Source organism: Artemia franciscana, chromosome 1 (genome assembly GCF_032884065.1).
Source record: "Artemia franciscana chromosome 1, ASM3288406v1, whole genome shotgun sequence".
Lineage (NCBI taxonomy): Eukaryota > Metazoa > Arthropoda > Branchiopoda > Anostraca > Artemiidae > Artemia > Artemia franciscana.
In genome coordinates, this window is record NC_088863.1 from 55,509,220 (window position 1) to 55,527,156 (window position 17,937).

General features: G+C 33.6%; 1 protein-coding gene across 1 annotated transcript in view; it reads left to right on the top strand.

Annotated features, from left to right (window-relative positions):
- LOC136031492 (cellular tumor antigen p53-like) overlaps window positions 1-11,545 on the top strand; it is a gene marked incomplete in the record, with an annotated part of 49,469 nt that extends 37,924 nt beyond the window's left edge. The window contains 2 exon segments of the mRNA XM_065711142.1: window positions 1,312-1,385; window positions 9,141-11,545. Of these exon segments, the coding sequence (XP_065567214.1) occupies window positions 1,312-1,385; window positions 9,141-9,195 (129 nt within the window).
- Between the last annotated feature and the right edge of the window lie 6,392 nt (window positions 11,546-17,937).

The window sequence follows — 17,937 nt, forward strand, 5'->3', positions numbered from 1 at the left end:
CTTTGTGTATAATTTATGTGTTTCTTAGGCTAAATAAAATATAACGGAACTGTACCATCATTGCTTTTGTTTTCCTCCAACTTTAGAACCTGCAAACAAACTTGCTCACAAGATTTTGAAAAACTGGCTCATAAGATTTTTCAGGGTTTGTAGAGTTCTGGAAAACTCATCCTTTTCTGAAAACACAATACCGACGCAACTAGACCGTATTAGGATCAGAAAATCCTTAATTAACCTACAGAGAGTAAAAGATTAATTTATGCAGCTTTCAAAAGTCTTGTACCCGACATGAAATAAAAAAAAATATGGTATTTAAAAATATTTACAAGATTAATTTTCTAAAATGCCTAAGCACGCATAGTTTTCAGTAATGCTCTAGTTTTTTTATGAATTCTACTAATATGGAAAAATATTAAGAGTCAGTTTATTACCCAGTTATAGTTATAAAAATATATTAACAAAGCGTAAAGGTCTTTTGTCTTGGTTCTCTTTATCTTTAATCTAATCCTTTACCTTGATTCTTGGCCCTTGGCCTTTAATAAAAAATTAAAGCAAAAATCTTGATTCTTAAGGTTTTTAATCTAATCCTTTACCTTAACTCTTGGCCCTTTAATTATCCAATAAAAAATTAAAGTAAACAAAACGAACAAAAATTAATTTGAAAAACCTTTTTTGGCTAAAGAAGTTTTTCAAAAAAAGTAAATAGCTACATTAAACGTAAGAAGAGCGGAAATAAAGTCAAATAGTATTTCAAGTGTAAAACAAACAAGAATCAATACCAATACATAAATGAAACTCAAAACGAACAATGACCAGAGCATCAATTGTTCTTTACTAAAAACAAAATACATTTTAAAAATTTTCGTTTTAATAGTTTTAATAAATACAAAATTGCTGAGATTTTGATGAATGAGCATCAAAATATATTAAGTTGTCAATCTGCATTTAATCGCAATAATTTAGTGATCTTGGTTAATATGATTTCTTTTCGTACTTTATTTTTATCTATTAAGACAAATAAAAACTCAAATCTCGAAACGAGATTCGTTTTCAGCAGATTGTGAATGACGTTTTAGACTTTGTAAGGCATAGGGGGCGTTATCCCTACTCCTGTTTGTTGTAGTTTCTGTTCGTTTTGAGACTCACTTATTTATGGTTTGTGTTCGTTTTATGCTTGAGCTACTTATTGACTTTATTTCCGCTCGTCTTAGTTTAATGTAAATTAATTAATCTAAAAAAATGAATAAGATAGCTAAGTGTAATAGTTGTATCACTTTCTCGTATTAGTTTCTAAATTACCCTGTTTTCTAGATGGAAGGTCCTGACTTAGCTGATTGGATAGAACGGGTAGCGAAAGAAGTGAATGAGCGGCGACGGAAAGAATTGTAAGTCCTTTTTTTGTATAAGAAAGAAGTCGCACATTTGTCAAAATGTTTTTCCCTTAGGTTTTGAATTGTCTTTCAGTTTAAAAAGAATAAGTTTTTTCATCAGTATCTTGTCGAAGCAAATGGTCAAATCAAACAATTTTTGCCCTATAACGTCTAAATACTAATGTTACAAATGCTTCGCTTCGCTGAAACAACCTATCTTTTTATTCATTTTTAAGGTTTATTGGGAAAGGTCTTTGCAGCAATGCCCTCCAACCCCAAGACCCTACAGTTGGTTGTCGAAAAGAATGAAAATGTCTTTAATGTGTAGTGAGTCGGTTTTTCTCAGCCTTGCTCCAACCCACTCCATGGGAATAATTTCAACTGCCTGTTCCCCAAAGAAGGGCCTAAAAAGCATTCCCATTCAGCGACTGCTTTCAGTATTCTAATCAAAATAAGATTTGAAAGTATACAGTGTTCTAATTTTCTAGTTCGTATTCAATTCTGTCAATGAATAAATTCTTCCAGTACTAAACTTACTTTGTTGATTGAAAAACATTTAAAAACTGGTAGATTCCTTGTTGATTTAATTTATTACTTCAAGCGACCGAATGAAATAATTATTTAGCAATTACAACAGACAAATGTCAAAATAATTATTAAGTATAGTTAGTTTCTGAAATTATGTTTAACATCTCTTTGCTGTTGGTGAGGTATTTTCTGGTAGATACCTGCCCCAAATATTTATCTGGTATTTTCAGTACTTTAGTAGGCCAAAATGGGAGGGGAAGGGAGTAAGTACATATTTTTGCTACTGTTCTCTAGTTTTCCTTCAAAGGTAGAAGTTAACTCTTATAAACTACCTAAGTGCATTTGAACTCATAGAATAGTATTAGCTCAGATATTTCTGCTTCGTGTCTCGTAATTTGCATTCCCTCTCATAGTGGTGAAGGGCAGCTGGTCGTGCTTGACAGGCTGTATGTTCTGATTTGATCATTTTAGATACATCTTTGATTCTTCGAAGATTTTCAGTTGGATTTGGTTGATCTTATCTATGTGATTTCTCTACGTCTCAATTTTCAGCTAGTGGGCTGTTAACTAAGTCAACATCAACTGGATGTTTTATGACTGATATTTTCAAGCAACCAACGGAATAGTCCTGTGCCAGTTTCTTGTGTTTTTTTTCTTCTTCCTTCTTTAATATTTGGTTCTTACTGATTCTTTAATGGCTTGCTTATTCTTTAATTACCCTAGTTCCTACACAGAAATAACATAATCTTGATTCTAGTAACGTAGATAAGGTTTTTCCTACATTGTTGGTTTCTGTAATACCTGCTTGAATATCTGTTTCTGCTGCTATTTCATCGAAAATTCGTTCATCAATCATAAGTCATTTTATTAATACTAAAACACTATTTCAACGTACATAAGTTATTCGGCTCAAGAAGCTTTGCTTGTTATGGCCCATACAACACAATAATAGAGTACTAAAAGAACCATAAATAATACCCTAAATCAAACAATAGGCCTACATATGAAATGAAGATGAGGAAGAATAAACACTAGCATACAGTAGAAAAAAAAAAACAACCTGGTTGTAATTATAATAATAGAAATAAGTAGAAACCAAGAAAGTAGAGAAACACGTAAGACAAACGTTGACATAAGAACATCAGAAAAAAGACTTTAAAAGTTAGGAAGGTTCCTGAAAACAATTTTGAAAAGAATAAGAGAGAGATATATCAGTTAGGAAAGAATTCCAAAAAAGGAGAAACAATAGGAAAAGAGGAAACAGGAAAAGTAAGAACAATGGAGAGAGAAAGAGAGAGAGAGAAATTACTAAACAGGAAAGGTCCGACGAAATAATGTTACATACTAATGTTTGTCAATTTACATAAAGATAATATCCATTTTAGTGGAATTTGCAACTTATATAGAATATTTTTTTGTGTATTTCCGGCGAATTGGATATCTATGGATTAATAATTTAAGTTACACCGATGACTTAGGTACATATTTGTACTCTATGCTAAAAGTTTGTCAGAGTTTTGCCTGCTGATCATGATTTTTTATACAACTACACAAACCTAGATTTTCGTCTGTAACAATCTGATACATCCCCCCTCCCCCCTAATCCTATTTCAGAGGCAATGTTCCAGCTTTTTAGGCAGTAATGAACAAAGTGGCTTTAATATATTGGGTCGTTTTTTTTTTTTTTTTTTTTTTTTTTTTTTCTCTACTGTATAGAAGGGTCAGTTATTGAAAGTTACAAGGTAGCTCATTCAATCAGAAGATGATAGGTATAGTGACGTTTTTAAGAGCCAAAAATGATTGGATTAAAGTCAAATACAGTTTTCACAAAGAACAACATATTTTTGGAATCTTTTCCGTACTATCTATAGGTCAAGATATGGAAATTACTTTTGATGATTATTCGCTTGATGATCTTCATATTTTGAGGTCATTTTATCTCGGAGCCAATCGCTGCTTCGTCGATTTATTCATTGTTCAAGTAATGTCAAAAATGCTTTTTTTCCTATTTCCAAAAATATTGTACCAATATATTGTACCAATATTTTTGGATTGTTTGCAATCATGCGATTCGCAGTCTTGAGTGATTGCTAAGTCACATATAACAGATTCCCCGTGTGCTAATCAGATGGTTTGAATATCTATTTACCAACTACATGCTTTGGTTCTTGTATGATATGCCTCCTGCATCTCAAGAAGTGAAGTTAGGTTAATCCTAATAAAATATACCTAAGTATGCTAAAAATATGATACTTTAGAAAAAAATTTGGGCTATATATTTGGACATTAGGGGGGAGGGTAAAGTACAGCAGGTCTGCATGCAAAGTCTGTTTGCTATAATTATTCTGATATTTTGAAGAAAGTATTGTTTTTTGACTTGACACTGTCCAAATACTTAACCCCTCCCCCCTAACATCTATTCATTCAATTATCTTTGGTTATCTTTAAGCTAAGTTGAAAGAAATTGGTGAAAGAAACCAGTTTACAGTCCTTCAATGAATGACTTGAATGAATGACTGCATTCAACTTGAGATGCAGGGGGTATGTCATAAAAGTACCCAAGTTTCCACTTTTTTCTTTAGTACCAAGTTGTCTCATTTGTTTCCCTGTGTGGATACTCAGTTCGTATTCTATAGTGTGTGTATGTCTGTGTGTGTGTGTGGATTACCTGCTTTCCCTTTTGCCCTAACCTGTTGACAGAAAAGGAAAATCTTGGTAATCTGTCATCTTTCATCCGAAAAAAGTGCCATATCCATGTCAACCTGTTTCTCGGTATAGCCTTAGAAAGCGGGACTGAATTCCACTTTTCGTACAGCCTGCTGTTTGAAATATAGTCAGTCAGCAGGGTACCCAAAACAATCCGTAGGTAATTTTTCTGGAAAACATCTAGCAAATGTTCGTCCATTTTTCGGAGATTCCATGTTTCAGAACCATATTCGACCACTCTCACCACTTTAGCTTCCAATATTTTAATCTTGGTTCATTGGTTCAATTTTCCTATTCTTCCAAACTGTTTTCGACTGTGAAAAAACACCTTGAGCCTTGGCTATTCTACTTTTAATGTCTTCACTACTCCCACTGTCTACTAATAATACTACCAAACTAAGTGAAGCTGTCCACTTGATCAATCATTGCGTTGCTCAATGTCACCTTTACATCTTTAGTTATTGATTGCTTTAGCGACTTAGTCTTCTTAACATTAATTTTCAAACATATTCTAGTACCCTGAACTCGTAAAACCTCTAAAAGTTTAATCTAGGATGCTTAAATCATGAACATAATCTAAGTCCAAGAAATTTTTTCTTTCCCATTTGGTTCCGTGTTCTTCCGTTGCCTTTCCTGTGCTCCTTATGACAAAGTCCATCAAAATGATCTATATAAAGGGAGATAGAGCACAACCCTACTAAATTCCTGGTTTAATAACGAAACCAGCTGCTAACCTTATTTCCTATCATAGCCACAACAGTATTATTCTCGTACAAAGCACTAATCACTGTAATTTATTTGTCCGGCATACCATACAAGTACAAGACCTTCCTAGAGCTCTTCTATTAACTGAATCGAACACTGGCTCATAATCTATAAAACTGACGACCAAAGGTCTTTGATAACTCAGGCACTTCTCAATCATTAATTCCTCTTTTCCAGAAATTATATTAATTATCTTCAGTTAAATATTTCTATCCTCAGAGTCACCATATCAAAGAAACTCATTTACCACACTATAAGCACCTGGGGCCTTGTTAATTTTGAATCCGTTTAGTACTTTGGCTAATTCTTCCTCAAAAAACAAATCTTCCTTCACATCCAATGTATCACAAACTATTTCATTTTCCTCTTTATCTTTTCCTGCAACTCTATTTAGGTTTAGCACTTACTAAAAATTTTCTTCTCGTCTGTCTTTAACTCTTTCCTTATCATTAATTGGGACCCAGTTCCTATCTTTAACTAGGACAAACTTGGATTACCTGCTCCCTCTCAATTTATTAACATATGCGTACAATATTTGACTATCATGCCGTGTAGCTACACCTTCCGGGTCCTCAGCAAGTTTATCCATGGTCTCCACTTCATACCTCCTTGGTTCATATTTTAATACCTTTTCCACTTTCCTTGCGTTATTCTTATTTTCATATGATCTGTCACTAAGATATTTCTTGTACAAGCCCCTTCTCTTATCTATTAAGCAAACAGCTTTTTCACTAATATTCCTAGCTGTGTTCCTAACTTACTTGGCTGAGACACCGTCAGCAACTTCGCAAATTATTTTCCTAAAATCATTCCATCTGTCTTCTACATGTAATATTTTAATATTTGTATTAAATATTTGTATAATAATATGTAATATTTGTAGCTTAAACCCTGCATTCTCTGGTTATATTTTAAACTCTCTATATTTTAATATTTTAAACTCTCTAGTTTAGTGTTCAATTGTTCGTGGAAATTTTCTCTCAAATTGTCATACTGGGGTCTACTAACTTCATAACTCCCCGGGGGGTAGTTATATATATATATATATATATATATATATATATATATATATATATATATATATATATATATATATATATATATATATATATATATATATATATATATATATATTAGCGTCCGGCCGATGTGGATTTTTGGGATCGATAACGATTGAATTTGCCGATAAATTGCCCTCAGAAAAAATATCTTAGCTGTAGCTTAAACCCTGCATTCTCTGGTTATATTCATACTTAAATGTTTCTCCCTGGTCTATTGCACACCAAAGAACAGCCTCAATAATTCACTGTGGATACTAAATAATGCTAAAAAGATTTATTTAGAAAGGACTTAGAAAAACAATTGAACAAAATTAAGTTCTAGTCTGGACAGCAATGCCTGAGCGAGCGAAGAAAAGGATTTCTGTAATAAAATAAATTGTCTTGCTACCTTCGAATTACCATTTCCTGGCCTTTTGACCTTCTTTGAAATGCGCAAATATCAAAAATGTAGTTTTTTTGGGAAAATGTATTTTACTTTAACCCAATTTTTACTCTAAAAAAAGGTGCTAAAACTTTCAGTTTCTAATTCAATTATTCCTCTCCAAGTTTTGCACCGACACCTCTTTTATTAACAAAACAATAGATAGAGGCCACATCACTTTTAGTTAAAGCACCCCCAAATGAGGGATGAGTTATTGACTAGAATAAGTATTGAATCGATTTGAAATCTTCCTCCCTTATATTCGCTCCTAATGAAAGATAACCAAAACATTAATGCCTATTATAAAAAAGAATGTTGCCCAAATTTGGGCTATTTTTTGATTGAGCAAAAAATATTTTGCTCCAAATCTTTGAAAAAATAGATCGTCACTTATAAACACTCATAGCGTAAAATTTCTAGTGAATTTTGGTTCTTATTTTTCAAGGGATTGCGAAACAGACTTTTTTCTTAATTTACTTTTAATTTACTTATAATTTAATACTTATAATTTATAATTTACTTTTAATTTACTTAATTTTCTCATTTATCAAACTATAAGCACCTGTGGCCTTGTTAATTTTAAATCCGTTTAGTACTTTGGCTAATTCTTCCTCAAAAAACAAATCTTCCTTCACATCCAATGTATCACAAACTATTTCATTTTCCTCTTTATCTTTTCCTGCAATTCTATTTAGGTTTAGCACTTACTCAAAATTTTCTTCTCGTCTGTCTTTAACTCTTTCCTTATCACTAATTGGGACCCAGTTCCTATCTTTAACTAGGACAAACTTGGATTACCTGCTCCCTCTCAATTTATTAACATATGCGTACAATATTTGACTATCATGCCGTGTAGCTACACCTTCCGGGTCCTCAGCAAGTTTATCCATGGTCTCCACTTCATACCTCCTTGGTTCACATTTTAATACCTTTTCCACTTACCTTGCATTATTCTTATTTTCATATGATCTGTAACTAAGATATTTCTTGTACAAGCCCCTTCTCCTATCTATTAAGCAAACAGCTTTTTCACTAATATTCCTAGCTGGATTCCTAACTTACTTGGCTGAGACACCGTCAGCAACTTTGCAAATTATTTTCCTAATATTAATCCATCTGTCTTCTACATGTAATATTTTAATATTTGTATAATAATATGTAATATTTGTAGCTTAAACCCTGCATTCTCTGGTTATATTTTAAACTCTCTATATTTTAATATTTTAAACTCTCTAGTTTAGTGTTCAATTGTTCGTGGAAATTTTCTCTCAAATTGTCATACTGGGGTCTACTAACTTCATAACTCCCCGGGGGGTAGTTATATATATATATATATATATATATATATATATATATATATATATATATATATATATATATATATATATATATATATATATATATATATATATATATATATATATATATATATTAGCGTCCGGCCGATGTGGATTTTTGGGATCGATAACGATTTAATTTGCCGATAAATTGCCCTCAGAAAAAAAATATCTTACCTGTAGCTTAAACCCTGCATTCTCTGGTTATATTCATACTTAAATGTTTCTCCCTGGTCTATTGCACACCAAAGAACAGCCTCAATAATTCACTGTGGATACTAAATAATGCTAAAAAGATTTATTTAGAAAGGACTTAGAAAAACAATTGAACACAATAAAGTTCTAGTCTGGACAGCAATGCCTCAGCGAGCGAAGAAAAGGATTTTTGTAATAAAATAAATTGTCTTGCTACCTTCGCATTACCATTTCCTGGCCTTTTGACCTTCTTTGAAATGCGCAAATATCAAAAATGTAGTTTTTTTGGGAAAATGTATTTTACTTTAACCCAATTTTTACTTCTTAAAAAAGGTGCTAAAACTTTCAGTTTCTAATTCAATTATTCCTCTCCAAGTTTTGCACCGACACCTCTTCTATTAACAAAACAATAGATAGAGGCCACATCACTTTTAGTTAAGCACCCCCAAATGAGGGATGAGTTATTGACTAGAATAAGTATTGAATCGATTTGAAATCTTCCTCCCTTCTGTTCGCTCCTAATGAAAGATAACCATAACATTAATGCCTATTATAAAAAAGAATGTTGCCCAAATTTGGGCTATTTTTTGATTGAGCAAAAAATATTTTGCTCCAAATCTTTGAAAAAATAGATCGTCACTTATAAACACTCATAGCGTAAAATTTCTAGTGAATTTTGGTTCTTATTTTTCAAGGGATTGCGAAACAGACTTTTTTCTTAATTTACTACCAACTCTAAGCGCTTCTGTTTTTATAGGGAAGACTTAGCTGGTCCGTTGACTCCACCTACTAACAACAAGCCCCAGATGTGACCACGACATGCTGTGTAAACAAAGCATCCCTAAAAAGGTCGATTCTGTTGATGCTTCAAGACCATACAGTTGAATTTTTAATCACGGTTTTGTTTTATCCTCATTTATTATTAGTATTACTTTTAAGTGCCCTTTACAAGTTCCTTAATTGATTTGATTGATAAGAAGTACCTGTTGACTGTACTGTATATACTGTCTTCTCGTTCTTCTTCGGTGAAAACTTATTTCCTTTTTTTGTAATTTTCCAACTGCTTGAAATATTTTCTTCTATTAGTTCGTTTTCTCTTCAGTTTCAATCATCTCTACCAAATAAATATTTGCACTAGTCTTAATGAAAATACAAAAATTAATATTGTCGAACAGGTGGGATATCTTTTCTCTTTACAAAGTAGGTGGGATCGTCCTCTTTTGTAAATAGACCTAGTGTATGTTCTTGCGAGGCTTGACTTTAAGCTTATAAATGAAACGAAGGAATTCCTCACAATATTCCTTTGTAATAAAAATTTTTCTAAGAAATTCCTACGAATCATGTTTTTTACCTCATAAATGAATTTTACGACATACTACAAAATAAAACTACGAGCGAAGAAATAATTTGCATAATATAACAAAATCAAAGATATCACGAAATGGTATTTTTTAATAAGTTTGACGAAAAATTACCTAAGGCAATCATATGCTTAGGTGACCTTGGATTTTCAAGCAGCTAGAAGTAGGTGCGAAGTAAAAAAAAAATTGGCAATAGAGTTTCAGTTTGAAGTAGTTTCATCCCATTTGGTTAGAGTCAACCCTTTCCCTAGGGTAGCTACAGCTGACAGAGATTCATATTTGCTGTCATATTGGTCACTCTTTTACTTATATTATGCTCTATTTCTCTTTTTCTTCCGCCAATCATTAAAGACTAGACTAAATTTTATTTTTAGATCTTGAAAATTTCTACCATTTCCAATCATTTGATGAAAAATTGAATATATAGACTAAAAAGTTTTGTTGTCAATTGGTTTTGTAAGTATTTTTTTCAAGTCACTTCCAAATTTGTCCTCTATTCTTTTCTCTACTTTTTCCATATTACCAGTTTTTTCTTCTTTTAGAATAATAAGAAGCACGAAAAATGTTTTTTAAGGAAAATACTCTTTTTATCGAGCTTAGTATTTTATTTCTTTCTGTGTATTGTTTATTTGACTCTTTAATGGTTTTCTTAATTTTGAATTAATATTCGAATTTTTAACTGTTCAGGTATTCTAATTTATTTGAATTCCCTGTTTGTATTTTTTGTTTTTTTAGCACGTTGGATCGTTATTTATATAATAAGAAACCTGGTTTTTGACTGCAAACTTGCCTTTACAAGGCTGCTACTTTAGACGTTCAATTTATCTTGAATCCTCCCTTTTACTGGTTGATTTTTTCTTTTCTATATAATCTTTTAATCGATGACTTTATTCTATATTGTTGAGGTTTGGCTGCAATATCAAGCCAAAATCAAGAGATATCACGAAATGGTATTTTTTAATAAGTTTGACGAAAAATTACCTAAGGAATGATTGGAAATGGTAGAAATTTTCAAGATCTAAAAATAAAATTTAGTCTAGTCTTTAATGATTGGCGGAAGAAAAAGATAAATAGAGCATAATATAAGTAAAAGACTGACCAATATGACAGCAAATATGAATCTCTGTCAGCTGTAGCTACCCTAGGGAGAGGGTTGACTCTAATCAAATGGGATGAAACTATCTCAAACTGAAACTCTATTGCCAATTTTTTTTTACTTCGCACATACTTCTAGCTGCTTGAAAATTCAAGGTCACCTAAGCATATGATTGCCTTAGGTAATTTTTCTTCAAACTTATTAAAAAATACCATTTCGTGATATCTTTTATTTTGGCTTGATATTGCAGCCAAACCTCAACAATATAGAATAAAGTCATTGATTAAAAGATTATATAGAAAAGAAAAAAATCAACCAGTAAAAGGGAGGATTCAAGATAAATTGAACGTCTAAAGTTTGCAGTCAAAAAACAGGTTTCTTATTATATAAATAACGATCCAACGTGCTAAAAAAAAAACTAAAAATACAAAGTAGTACTAAGAAAGGACTAAGAATGTCCTTTACTGCTGAATTTGATTATTTTTATTACTTTTATGTATAAATGACTAGTTAAAACGCGTTTATCATGCCATATTTGCGTTCATTTAATTATCTGTGTTTTTATTGTATTTTAAATGTGCTTCGTGGTCAATTAGCTGAACAATCATTTATGCTAGAAAAGTGTATTGTAGTTTGTTTCTGTTTTTAGTTTGTATATGCGATTTAATTGAAAACTTATGTTTAATAAAAGGTTTAGTATGTCTAGTATTGAAGTTTTGAACTCTTGAAGTTTTTATATCCCAGTAGACCTCCAATTGAAATTACATCTCCTTTCTTTTAAAGCCGCGTTTGAAGTAGCATCTATGTCGACACGATAAGGAATTGTGTCATTTTATTTAACTCTGTCGGCGTGGGGAGCGTTCAGTTTTTGTTAAGTTTTGACGTCAAGTCGACTTTTTGTCGTCTTCTGATGACGGTAGTTGCTCGGCCTGCCTTACTAACATCGAAACTGTAAATTCAGTCTGCAATCTTGTAGTTGCGCAATCGCACTTATATCGGTTTGGTAACAAGTAGGATTTATGTAAACGAGGTTTCAGGAAACCCGGTAGTGGAGCTGTTAAATTGAAAATATAACTAGAGTCGTGCACTTCTAGTAAAAAGTACCAAAATTGTTAGATATATAGGGAATCCAATGGTAAGACACAGGGAATTCAATGGTAACGGGATGCACGTCAAGCAGATGTTCGAAATTACCTATACGAGCACTCGAAGTGCCGAAAAAAAACTGCAAATTTACCAGTCTCTACAGACGTACTAAAACTTCTGACAATACGTTTTAAGATATGAAGATTACAACGGTGGCTAAATAAAAAATCAAAGGATTTCTGCGCAATAGAGTGCTAAAAAAAAGCGCGCAAAGGGCAAGATGGAAACTGGCAAAAAACATAATTTAGAGTACTAAAAGTTCGGCTATTGCAAGAGCAGCTCGATCTAGTCTGTATAAACGCGTATTTGCGCGCCCAAAAAGCGCAAAAGTGACTGAACGTTTTGAGAAACTAGAAAAAGTGGAAATATAGTTTTAAATATTGGGAACCCAGTGGTGATCGGCAGGAAATCGAGCGATAGCTCCATGTAAAGCATCCGAAGCGATAAAAAGGCGCAAATTTACCAGCTTCACTACAAGAGCATCAAAACTTCTGAAAAATGCGTTTTAAAATACGATGATTCCAATAGTGGTTTTACAAAGAATAGAGGATCACTCTGAAGCGCGCGATCGAGCGCAAGTGAAAGCATAAAAAAAGGAAGCACATATTTCATGGAATACAAACACTGGCGAAAACATAATTTAGAGCATTAGAAGTCCGGCAATCACAAAAACCAGCTCGAGTATATGTGTTAAAGTCCGTCATTGATGATGGGCAGGAAGTCGAGCGATTGATTTATAGTACCTTATAAAGAGCAACTGAAGCTCTAAGAAAGCGTAAGTTAAGTATGACTGATCCTTTGACGACTTCACTCAGATTTACCACGCAAAAGTGCCAAAAATGTCCCTGTAAGTTAATTACCTCGGAACTATAATCAGTTTCCTCTTTATTTCAGAAAAGGCTCAAGGCAAATGCTAAAACCTTGTAAATACCCTCAGAATGGGGTAATCCTTACGAAATTTACGTATGGTAGTCTCGTTTCCATAGACTCTGGGAAAATACCCGATTCTCGTGCCATCAGTAGTTACCGCAGTCTGGAAATTCTTAGCATATCCCAGTGTGATACTTATATGGAAGAGCGTTTTATAAAACGTGAAAAGCCTATTGATTCACCGATACGCCAAAACAAGAAGCCATTGTTTTCAAATCCCATTCTAACATCTACACCGAAGTCAAAATTGATCCTTCAGATGACAAAGTCAGATTCAGCCGTATTTGCCAAACTCTATTGGCCGCAACACCAAAGGCACTGACTTGAAAGAGTTTTTCAAACACGAGAACCCGCCTTCAATCTATGATCAGGGTAATCTGAGATCCGGCACGAAGTCTGATATTGTAACTGCTCATAGCTTATTCTTCTGAAGTTGCGACCGAGAAACCTCTCGCCGATTCAAAGGTTTTTGGTGGTGCTGTCCAAGTCCACCTTATAAATCTCAAAAGCGCGACGTTTGGCGAATATGTTACAGAAGAAATCTACCAATACCTTCGTAAGCAGTTCACAAGCGAAATACAGCGAGTTGACGTCGTCTTTGACATTTATAAGTCTGACTGCTTGAAAAATTCTACACGAGAAAAGCGCGGTAAGGCTATGTATCGGACAAAGGTTGAAGAAAGAACTCCAATTTCAAAAAATTGGACTAGTTTCCTTCAGTGCTCCGACAACAAGCAGAGCCTATTCGAGTTCATGGCGAAAAAGATATACGACATTGGTACCAATCGTTTGGTTGTCGTGACTTCTTGTGATAGTGCGAGTAGTTTCTATTCCAAGTGACTTGGCTGAAATTCATCCTAGCAGCCACGGGAAAGGAGATAGCAGGATGATCCTACACTTCCTTCATCAAGCGCGTTGCAAAAGGAAATTCATCACTGTCAGAACGATTCAGATATAGTTGTTTTGTTCATCGCAGAGTCCTGTCTTATTCCGGTTGATCAACTGTACGTAGCTTACGGCCAAGAGAAGAGTTTCTGCTACATTCCTGTTCACGACGTGACAACTGCAAGAAAAGCCGCGATCACTGCTTTTCTTTATGCTCTATGTGGCTGCGGTGCTGTGTCCACATTTCTGTGGCATGACAAAGGGGGTTTTTTGGAAAGCATGAAGCGAACAGTGTAATAACACCAGTCTTCAACCGCCTGTCTTCTCCCTTTAAGAGCTCAAGGAAAACGACTTTGCGCAGACCGAAAAGTTCATTGTGCTTGTACATAAAAGATCCATTGGGAAAGAGTCAGTAAACAAGTTGAGGAAGTATCTCTTCACAAAAAAGGATCATCCATGGACAGACTTCCGCCAACCCAGGATGCGCTAAAGCAGCACATTCGGCACGCTTACATGCAAGCTCAGGTATGGTCCAGTTCTTATCTTGCCATTATTCCCGAAAAGATCTTCAACGATTACAGATGGGAAAAGACCAACAATGGGTTTTGGACTCCCCGACGGTCAACCCTGTCGCAAGCTTCTGTCACCTGTCAAGAGTTTGTACGATGCAGTTGCAATAAGCAATGCGATGGGTACTGCAAGAGCAGCTCACTTGAGTCCACCGAGTTTTGTTCTTGCCATAGGTCCTGCCAAATGTAATGAATTATTATGTATTATATATTTTGACGTCCCTTTTATGGCTTAAGCCTAACTTAGAATCTCGGTTGTTCAACATGTGACCAGATATCTCAGCGAAGTACCATATTATGTGATAATTATTGTCTTATTTTCTTATTCCGTTTTTACAATAACAATGACAATCAAGACAAGTTTGCAAAAGTAACAAATGGAAATAGCTTTTTTGGTTGCGCATCTCTGAAAAAGTGCCATGTAGGTCTTTATGTGAGTTCGACATTCTTCATTGTCTTCGTATTATTAAACTTCATGGACTCTACTGGACGCTCTAAATCGCGCTTTGTATTGCGTTTCCGGTGTCGTTTTGAATTATCGCTTGTTTGAAGAAACTAATGTTTAGTAGATTTTTTCGTGCTTGAAGCGGGCCTTAAGACATGTCAGGACCAGATTCTGGCTTACAGATTCGCTTAGTTTTCTGCAACACTCGACTCTCGGTATTTCAAACCGTGTTTCTACCAAACCTAACTTTCTATAATAAGCAGATGAGTTTGTGCTTTTAGCGCACTTCTCAGCGACTGCAAAGGTGCTATAAAGCTATTGCATGACTTGTTACCTGTGATTATTGGGTTCTCCATGCTTGGTATTACATTACCAATTTTTCCAGGGTTTCTTCGAACTTTCCATCAGTTTTGATATAACTGATATATAAGCTATATAAATATAATATAAGCTTATATAAACGAATATATAAGCTTGGAAACGAGAAAAAAACAACATGAGCTTCCTAATTTAGCCTGTTCTAGATTATGTTTGCGGAACAAACACAAGAATTTCCTAAATGAGAAATATTAGCAATCATTGATTTTCTATTAATATTTGCACGTAAGATAAACTTGACATAAATAAATTTAAACTCTACTACAAATAAAGTTTTTACGTCTAATTAATATGCCCATTGTATCAATTAAAATGCCTAGTGAATATGTTTCCAAGAACTGTTACCTGAAAACTGTCTCTTAGCTCCAAGAGACCTAAGTATTAGCTGATGAAGGTTGTTAAATGTGTTAACTGGGTGGGAAAACTAACAAGAATACCAGCTTGAAAAAAAAACAAATTCAGTACAGCCTATCTTAAAGGATATTCGTTAGGAATCAACAAAAGAAACACGCACACTAAAGAAATACTAGGAGTCATATCAGTGTGTGTACCATATAAACTGCTAAATTACTGGAAGAACTAATGAAAGTCGATAAACTATTAAATAGGTAACGATATTCATTCCTGGGAATCTCAGCAATTTAAAATTTGCTAACGCTGTGAAATGAAATAGATTTAAGATAAATTTTGTTTTCAATGGCGAGCAAATAAAGCTTTGGCCTTCAAAAGGCTTAAGGGGTCGCTACTTCTGTTTGTGGTAATTTATGGATGTTTTCAGTTTGACTTGATTGTTCATTGCGATTTCTGTCCATTTGGGTCTCTGTATTTTTCGGCCTTCTGTAGGGCTGAAGCTATCCTGGCGCCCTATCCCTTGAATATACAAGGACATATACCTTATTAATAATAAGAATCAAACTATGTTATAATTGTTTTAACTGCTTCTTTCTTTAAAATAGAGAAACAAAAATGGACGTCAAGGGGAAATGCAACCAGATTTGTTCCCGGCTGATGTTCCCTTGGTTCTAAAACTTCATTTGGGGTGTCTTTAGGGCCTGAAATTTTAAGCTCATCAGCATAAATAAAGAAAAATATAACTAAGAATCAACACAATCACGAATTTCTTCACATATTGATTGTCTTTGATAAGGTGCCCTAATCCTATCCCCAAGTAGAAATTTAATGCCCTTTTAACCAGAGCTGCCACCTGTAGCACGAAAGTACTATTTTAGCACTATTTTATTATGTAAAGCACGTGCTCAGGGTTGTTTAAAAGAATAGCACTAAAGTGCTATTTTAGTCGAAAAAAATTATGTGGAAAATATAAGAAATCAGGAGAAATCTAGAAAATACAGTTCTTGGAAAAAGACTCCTATCACTATTTGGAAAAATTAGGATATTAGATGGCGCGGGTGTATGCTGTTAGTTTTTTTTAGGAATTATAAAAGCCATTTTGATTAACAATCTCATAGTAAAGTTGAAAGTGATGTAGTCAAAGTTTGGTTTCACTTGGTAATGTGATAATGAAATTCTTTTTTGGATTATTATATGGAAAATCTTCTGTCTGAACAAAACTAATTTTAGATTCTAAATCATAATGAAAATACAAAAAGATACCGTTGAACAGCTGGGATTTCTTTTCCCTTTAAATGGACGAACTATCCTTTTTTTCTTTTTTTTTAGGGGAAAGGGCTAACGATTTAAACTAGTTAATTAAGATTTGAGACCATAAAGGTGTGCCCAATAAAACTTTTTAGTTTTAAATGAAAAGTTTAATTGGTCCTATTTAAAAGTCCTATTTTGTAAATATTCTTTGTGGACGTTCTTAAGAAATTCGACTTTTACCTTATAAATTTAACGAAGAAATTTCTCACAAAATTCATTTGTAAGAAAAAAATTTCGAAGAAATTCCTACGACGCAGGATTTTTAACTCATAAATGTAAGGAAAAAATGTAATATTTTACTCAACTTTTGCAGTGGATGCAAAATCAAACTGCAACATAGATTAATTCATGGTAACGCACCTTAAAAACTTCAGAATAATGACTCTTGAGGAGTAATTAAGCCCTGTTCCGAAGTATTACGATAAAACAGCACATGTGTACCACGACATAATATAAAATGGCACTAAAAAGTGAGAGTGAAGAAATAATTAGCGAAATATAACAAAACTAAGGACGTCATGGAATGAAATTATTCAACAAGTTGAACAAAAATTGCCTAAGGCAATTATATGCTTAGCCGAACTTAAAGTTGCTGTGCTGGTTAATATTGTACTGCATAAAAGGGCCTTGTCAAGGTAAACATTGCTTTCCGGACAATTTCATTTGCTATTTTAAGGAAGTTGTAGTCAAGTGGCTCAAACCTTAAGTAATCACATCAAATATGAACCTTAAAAGAAGGTTCATTTTTCACTTGCTTCAACTACTCACTTTTCAGTCGATAGCTTTTTTTCCTCTTTTAGGTTAAATTTTAGTTTTTTGCGATAAGATGGCAGAAAATACCAACTTTCTGTGACACAATTTTTTTGTTACCTAAAAGGACATTGTAACTTTTAACTCCTATTCAAACGAGCCTTCTTTAGATCTTCTAGAACCATGGGTTAGGGACAATTCAGCTGAAAAACAACAAACAACCATCTGTGATCATTTCACTTGGAGAATTTGCAAAATTTTGCATTTTTGCTGATAGCGGCTTGAAAACTGCATAAGGGTTCTCTTATATGCCGAATTTGAGAGTATAGTTT